Source organism: Pteropus vampyrus, unplaced genomic scaffold (genome assembly GCF_000151845.1).
Source record: "Pteropus vampyrus isolate Shadow unplaced genomic scaffold, Pvam_2.0 Scaffold88, whole genome shotgun sequence".
Classification (NCBI taxonomy): Eukaryota; Metazoa; Chordata; class Mammalia; order Chiroptera; family Pteropodidae; genus Pteropus; species Pteropus vampyrus.
In genome coordinates, this window is record NW_011888869.1 from 4,867,104 (window position 1) to 4,875,913 (window position 8,810).

Genomic DNA, 8,810 nt, shown 5'->3' on the forward strand with positions numbered 1-8,810 from the left:
AAAAACAATTTTTAATTGACTAGTTAGCCTTTTATTTTTTTCTATTTTATCATTCAGAAAATGACAGTAGACTGGGTATTTTAAGGCCATTTTGAATTATTGCAAGGAATATTAAAAATAGATTTCACTGCTAGATCTGTCACATTACCCTGGCAACTGCTCACAGGGCATCCAGTTTTATTAGTGCTGAACCTTTAGCTCTAACTACACATAATACTGAGTATCTATAAATGACAGTCCATCATTACAATTGGTTGCACACTTGAATTACTTTTTCTCGGAGACCATGACTGTAACAGTCATTTATTTGCTTCTTCACTAGACAGGCACTAATGAAATTCAAGAAAAAAAAAATGGATTTAACACATTAGTTTTTAAAGGTATTATTCTTTTGGAGGAGTTCTTTATTTATGACCTTTCTTTTCAATTTTAGACATTGGTTTGTTTTATAACAGATTTTTAAAATTCCAACTGGATTATTCTGGTAAATATTAAAGATATAATTTTTGTTCATGATACAAATTTGGTAGATTTTTAACTTCAAAGTTCTTCTCTTTTTAAAATTAACTGATCGATAATACTACAGAGAAATTGGAGGATTTAATTAATTTTCCAATTTATTTTATTACCTAAAATTTATGCTAGTCCTAAATACTTAAATTTTTAAATGATGTAATTAAGGACCTTGATTTCCTGGTATTTATAAAGATTTTATTTAGATAATATACATGTATTTATTTTGTATTTCAACATCAAGTTTCCTATACTTTCTTATCTCTGGGCTTGAAACATTAAAAGCAAATTACTCAATAAAATTAACAGGGCAACTAGATAATAAGCAGGGTCTTTGGTAGTTTTGTCACTTCCGGTATGCGAGTTATGATGAACTTAATTTTCCCTTAGTAAATACTTCTTCTGTAGATCATTTCCAATTTCCAAATAAAATATATTATCTTTATATACCTGCGCAGATAATATCCTTGTTTCTGCAAATCTAAAAAATAAAGGAACCACCTATTTCTTCACATCCCACATAATTAAGATGGATAACCAGCATGACCTCAATTGAAATTTTTAGCCAGGCGATGCTTTTGACTCAGCATCTTGTAACTCAAACAACCTGGAAATGATAATAAACTGCTATATCAAGTAAAAGGTAGATATTATAATACAATAGGTATTAAAGAATTGTAAGCTTTTAAAAAGTAAATCAGTAGGTTACTAGTATGAATCAATATCCTAGGATTTTCTGAGGCTCAAAGGGGATAACGGTAATGAGAGTACTTTACTGATATTAAGTACCATATATTTGATATTAGTATAAATTACCGACACTTTATGGAGCTTTTGAAGAACAAGTTTAAAATGTTGAAAACAATACTGACTAGAGATATGTCACAGATCTTTCAACTTTTTGAAAGACCTTTCAATTTTGTTATGGTGTGAATAAAGTTCTACTTAATTATCTTCTTAATTGTTTAAGTTCTCTAAGACTAAGAAGAAAAGCAACAGAAATCAGTATGTGGAGTCATGTTTTTAAGATGTCAGTGAATTTATAAATTTTGCAAAGTTTCTTTTGCTGAGTACATGTTGTTTTGAGGGTTGTGGGAGTTATTAACTGAAGTAAAAGCACTCCAGCCTTTGACTTGTGCCCATGAGGAAGTCTTTTACAATGATAAATAATAATCAGAAAGTTTGGAATGCAACATTTTCTCTCTTATCACAATGGTAGACCAAATGAAAATGGATAAAAAATGGGAAAAAAGATTCTTCTGTTTGTGTGGAGGAGTCTAGCCAGTGGGTAAAACATAGCTACAAAATAGAAAATAATACATTTGCATGAACAGTCTTACTTCCAGGAAAACATCAAGATTTACTCCAAGAGCTAGTGTCAATATTTAGAAAATAAACAAACTTAATTAAAAAATAAGTATCAGGGTTGATTCCTACTTCTGGTCACAAATGTAAACAATTACAGGCCTAAGGGAAGAAAAAAACAAGTGTTTGCTCTGTCATTACAAGACGTATGATGGGAAATATAAATGAACCAAATTTGGTAGTGGTTGATTATAGTATATTCATTATTTGAGCAGCATAAGAATGGCAGTTTTTAAAAACGTATGAACTACAACAATTCATTTTATTAAAGCTTGCTCCAGAAAATAGACTGAACACAAAACTTTTTCAATATTTATTTTTATATTTCTTGATCGAAGATTTTTTTCTGTCAGTGTTTTCTCTTTTGAGACAAAGAGTTCAAAATGAATATTTGTGGTATGGGTGATATTTTAAAAATGTCCTGAGAAATCCTATCCATGGGCATTGTGGGCTATAAATGCAGATTGATATGGTATTTCAATGGATCTTTTGTTATGGGAAAAGTTTTGTTTTCTGTCTTAAAAAGAGAGAGATGTTTATTTGAAAATTTAACATTTAATCACATTTGTAATGTAAAATCGCTTTTGAAACGGAAAAAAAAAAACTTAAAAAAGACAACTTGCTGCTTGTATCCTGTGTTCAGAATCTATTGATCAAGCTAGACTCATCTCCAAGCTCATTAATATTATGGAAAATGATTTTATTATCCAGTATCTCCATATTCTAGAGGAATATTCCTTGCTTTAGCATGGTGTATGTGTATATGTATGTTCATGTTTATTTGTTTTGTATTTTAGATGGAACTTTTGATTTTATATTGATTACATTTTATTTCCTGATTCAGGAAATAGTTGAAGACTGTTTAACTATAGCAGCAGTTCTGTGTTCTTTGAAGGGACCTCTAAATTTAGAGTACATTTGGACAGTTTCTTTTTAGTTTCTTTGATAACCATTAATCCAAGCAGTATCTAACCTTTTATATTGCACCATGCTACCTTCCTCCAAATAATCCTCTTTTGGTAGATGAAGACATCTTGTTTTAAAGGGCCAGATAGAGTCATTTTACCCAGAAGTGCCCTTCAACCCGGTTTATGAGGGAAAGATGAATAAACCATTTTATTTAACTCATCATTTGTACTTAGCTAAATGCACACATTTAAACTGTAGTTTAGATGACTTTGTTCAGTTTGTGTGATAGTGTATGGCAGAAGTGAAAACGCAGCTCTTGGGGAAAAAAACCCTAAAACATATTTAAATAAAACATTGCATGGGATGATTTCTTTTGAAAAATCACTGAAATAATTGGATTCCAAATGTGTTCTTTTTTATTGCTAGAAAGAAATTTAAGAAAGAAATGTACTATGTGAAAAACATTCTTATCTTTATTTTTTGTAAGAGTATTTCTGAGAGTCTATATAAAAAATATCTTTATTTATTTTTATATTGTACCTAAAATTTAAAATTTTAGATAATTGTTTCCCAATCTTGGAAGTTAAATTAACTTTCACACATGCCATTTGGGGAGAAAATTTTTCCTGTGCATATGAAATGACACCAGAAAATTATTTTCTCTTTTAGGTAATGTAACATTGTCTCCAAAATGTATATATAACTTTTGCCAAATCTTACTTTTCCTTGGGAATTTGCTTAGAGGTTGTCAATCATGTAAAAATAGTTGACTTTTGAGCCTTCAGTGTTGCCCTTGTCTGAGGAAATTTTCACTAGGCCTTTATTGGAGGCTGAAACAGCTAAAGCAGCCTTGTCAGGCCTTCACATGACATCATTATTCTTCCCTAAATCCAATATCAATAAAAGCAGAAAGTTTAAACTGTATATGGAAAACTTGTAATAAGCAACTGTTCTTGGCTATTGTTAAATCTTTGCACTATCTCTCCAAACCCAGAAATCTCAAGATAACTGATCTGTTAGTTTAGTCATTTATTTCCCGAGCATCTTGGTGTGGGGTTTAAAGAAAAGGGGACACATTTCCCATAACTATACTTAACACATACTACTGAAATGAAAAAGAAAGGTAGCTGCCTTTTCATTGTTTTAATACAAAGAATATAGCAGTAATCCACTCTAGAGTGAAAGGATTTGAAATATTTTCTTTGGAATGGTCAAACATCTAGTATTGTGGATGTTAAAGAAAATTTGTGAAGTATGTAGCATGCCTAGGCTTGTTTTTGTTATAGACAACTTATACCCTATTCCATGGTATTTCATCATTCACATTTTTTTGTGTGTGCCTCAAAACATATATTGAGGACCTAGTTTATGTCAGGCTCTCAGACAATTGAAACCCATTATGAAATATTGTATGATCGCCCATTACTGACAGACCACAAGTGGATGAGACACCTAAAGGTTAATTGGGGAGACAGGGTTTCTGGGAAGGCTTTCTGTAGGTAATGCCTGAGGAGACTCTATCAAATTGTCTACATAGTATACTTTCAAGTAGTAACCAGCTGTCATATTGCTTAGCATTAATTCACGTAAATATATTTATCTTCTTGAGGGTATTTAGCTTGCAAGTATTTTCTCCCAAGGCTTTGCTTTTGGCAAAAATAGTGGTCCTTTACTTTGTGTGATGCTTTTTAACAATCTATTGTGGACCTCTCCTCTGCAAAACATATGGTGACTGTGTTTATAAACACATACATATTTTTTTTGCACACAGCTTTTAGGAAATTATAGACTTGAGGCCTCCTTAAGCTGGTCCTTGAACCCCAGCTTCAGAACTGAAAGGCTAAAAATCACTGAGGACTCAAGGAATGAGTGGTACAGACATGATTTAAAGTTAGGGTGTAGGGAATCACAGTCTCAGACTGCTGTCTCCTACCATACACTCTTTATAAAGTGGGTTTCTCTCTCTGCCTATTATAATAAAAGAATTCTTTCTTGATCTCCGATTAAAAAAAAATTTTTTTTGTAGTATTATGAATGCAAATAGCCTCCAGGAGAAAAATAAAACCTGTGGTTTTCCATGTAGTTTAGAAATCGTTCTTGACATTTTATTATGGCCTATTGGTTAGCTCCCACCCCATTTTGACCATAAGAATCCAAGCAGAATTCCAGATAGTAAATATTCTAATTGCACTTGAGCATTTGCCTAGTGCTGTCATTTATAACCAATGTCCTATATTGCTTTCAGTTCTGCTATTACTAACCTCAAATTACTGTATTAAATGGGGCCAATGAGTGATAATTCATAGTTTCTCATAGTTTTAAAACTGTTTTTAATTTTGTTTTTTGATGAAAACTAAATAGAAAATACCATATAGAAAAAAAGAAAACCCAAAAACATAAAACTCCTAAGTGGACTTGGGAATTACAAATATCTTGAAGCCTAAATAACAAATACGTGTTAGATAATAATGCAAATTCCAAATCCGTATTAATATAAATGTCATGGTCCAAATTGCTATGCCAACAAGTAAATACTTTAGCACGCAGTAATAGGACACTTAGATTTAAATAGAGGAGGAATTAGAAGCCTATAAATGATGCAATATAAAGAAAAAAATTGTGCATTTTAAACTATTTGATAGGTTGAATGTTCTAGGATGTCTATTTTTTTCTATTGATAATATCAGATTTAAAAGTATATGACTTAACAGTGTATCAAGTCTGCACATGAATGAATTGGTTTAGTCACTTACTACTGCTTGTTCTCAAAGAATTATTTGTTCTTTTCCCGAAACAATTCATGGCATATTCAGAATCGCCAAGCTATTCTGAAGCTATTAGTTCAGAAAAAATAGTAATAAATAAAAAATGGCTTATCTACTCCAGAACAGTTTTGTCTCCTTTTAAGAATCATCTGGCCTTGTGCCTTTTCTTGTCCCCAGAAGTAATGTTTTTGCTTCTGTGAAGTGTTATATCCTTGGCTGCTGATGTGTCTTTGATATAATCCATCAAGACATGAATCCTATTGCATGTGAAAAGTCATTACAAGAAAATAAAAATCTAAAACACATTTGGGTTTTATTTTATTCATGCTACTTTTATTATATAAATACAGTACTGACAAACTGTTTTTGCTTGGTTGAGTGCTTCAGCTTTCAAGTCAATCAGCTGATTCAGAGAGAAGTAAAAGTTTATTCTTGTAGAAAAAAATACTACTAATAAAGATGATGACAATGATAATTATTTGTGGTAATGGGAGCTTGTTGAAAATGTAGGATTTGAGGCCTCTCTCTGGACCTACTAAATGAGAGCTTGCATTTTAACCAGATCCACTGTGATTCCTATGCAAATTAATGTTAGAGAAGCACTGTTTTAGTGTCTCTAGTTGCCCCCCAGCACTAAGAAAGGAAGAGCCAGGCTAAGAGTCCCTGCCAAGCAGTGCCCACAACTATTTGCATAGTAAATACACATGGTGGAAGATTGAAATAATTAGCAAACTTGGTTTTACTTTAAAGTACCGTAAAATCTTGGTGGGGGGGCGGGGAAGACTGCAAAATTTATTTTTATGAAAACTAACAAGCCTTTTATATAATTGCAAAATATTTTATTTAGACAGGCCATCTATTTCATGGGATGTCTGACTTTAGGGGCAGTGGAGCATCGGTGGTTTTTGTTGCCTGTGTGTGAAGTTGATTAGAATCTGGATTCAATTTTAAGCATCAAGACCAACGGCTTAGCCCATGCTATAAACTGTTTTTACAGACTTTTCATTACTTTGTCTCTATGATAGTGAAAGATAGGAAGCATCTTTCTGCTTCTACAGACTGACATTCCACTGGCAGTAGAGAGGGGTTAATGAAAGAATTCTAATTCTAATGAAGGTATTTTCTGTATGTTGAACTGATTATCTACATTGAACTAATTTTTACTTTCTTCCTTTCTGGATTTACACATGAACTTAGCCTCTTCTTATCTCATGTCAAATTTTTATGAGGAAACTCAACTGGATAAGCAATTCTATATGGTAAACCTTTGATCAAAGCCTAAAGCATTATACAGCTTTCAGGATTGAAATTTAAATTTCACAAATTAACTAATTTTATTAACTGTTTTCATAGTTAAATTCATAAATATTGAGGTTTGAATCCAGTAAAGGACAGAGATTTGAAAAGCGTGGATATTGTCACCATGTAAATTTTTAATGTATTTCCCTCTCCCTTTTCATTTTGCAGAAGAAAAATCTGACGAAAATTTTAAAAAAGAAAATTTATAAACCTGTATCAAGAAACAAATATCTCAGAATTTCCAAGGCATTTGTCAATGTTTTACTATTTCATAATAATTTATTCTTTCTTTTAAGTTTACTGTTTCTTAAAGTTATTATATTTTGACATCTGGTTGTACTACGGGATTGATTAGTCTAGCTTTGGACCCAAATAAACAAGAAGGACATTTTTTGTTTTGTTTTGTTATGCTATTGTATATTTCTGACCTTAAAAGAGAAATTTACATACTGGTTATAAAGACTCTTACAGTTTTCACAGTGGTTTACAGAGCCTTTTAAGTAGCATAAAAGACTGGGTATAAAAGAAAGAGTGGAGAGTTCTCAGGTTATAGGGTAGTGACTTTGAAGCTTCTGAAAATATGGACAATGTTTTATTTGTCATTAAATATCAAAGGCCTGGCACTTAGTCATTGCTAAGTAAATGTTAACTTAAATATTACTTTTTGTAGTTATGTATACATTTTATAGGGACTCAGAGGCAATGTCATTTTTAGAGAAAGTTCATTAAAAATTTGATAAATTGCTATAACAGCATGGTGTTCTTTTGCCTTGATTGTTCCTTGCTTTACAAAGTTATCACAGAACATGTTTTAGTTTTTATACCTCTCCTACCTGTCAGTGAAAACCTGCTTCTGGCCACAAGCATCCAATATAAATGCACGCATTCTTATCAGATTTTGTTTGCAAATTAGTTCATGGTTACTGGTTTCTCTTTTCTTTGAACCCCTCTAAATTAGTGACTGTTTCATTCAAGAAAATGTTATTAGGCCTCACCTCACAAACCAAAGTAAAAAAATGTGGTAATGCCATTTTACAGGTGGCTTATAGTATACTGTAACAGGTTCAATATATTCAGTTATAATTACGTTCTGAAATATCTGTTTATATATGCACCACATTTCTATATGTTAGTAATATTTTTCTAATTAGCTTTATTTGCATGTTTTTTGCTTTCGAATATTTTACATTTTAATTGAACTTTTCTTTTTTAGCTGTGTTTTGGGGCGATATTGCCTTAGATGATGAAGACTTAAATATCTTTCAAATAGATAGAACAATTGACCTTACACAGAACCCTTTTGGAAAACTTGGACATACCTCAGGTATGGCTGATTATTTGATTCAATTTGCATTCATTTTGAAGAAAATATACTCTTTACATGCTATACATACTCTTTGGATCACTTTTAATGTCTCTCTGATCAACTTTAATTTTCTAAACACAAATGAGCTTATTTAGAAATTTAAGATCTGTTCATAGTTGTCATTTAATTAATGAATTAAACAAACATGTTGTGGTGTTTACTATGTATTGGGCCTGATAAGTGCTTTGCAGACATCAACTCTTTGAATCCTCATAACAACCCCATGAGGGTAGCTGCTCAGGTAATTGTGATTTACAAGTGAGGAGATTGAGGATTAGGTTAGATAGTTTGCTTATTATCACATAACCCGGAAGTATCTGAGTTAGGACCCAAATTCAGTTATGAGGATGGCCAGATTTCACACTCTTGAGCATTACATTGAATTGTCTCCCATTTGCAGTTGCAAAATGGAAATTATTCATAGAGTAATTATACATAAACTTATTTAGAAAAATCCATCTATCTATATAATTTTTATGAAAACCCATAAGATGATTTTAGTTTTAGTTGTCTGACATGATTTAGTTGTGCCTGTTTGAGACTTGAAATGTTTGAAAGGTTATTTGGTTCTCATTTAAAAATATTTTTATTAA

General features: G+C 31.6%; 1 protein-coding gene across 1 annotated transcript in view; it reads left to right on the forward strand.

Moving 5' to 3' along the window:
- The window catches only part of TLL1 (tolloid like 1), a 171,693-nt gene that overhangs the window by 74,291 nt on the left and 88,592 nt on the right, over positions 1–8,810 (forward strand). The window contains exon 2 of the mRNA XM_011363716.2: positions 8,065–8,175. Coding sequence (XP_011362018.1) covers positions 8,065–8,175 — 111 coding nt within the window. The remainder of the gene's footprint in view (positions 1–8,064; positions 8,176–8,810) is intronic.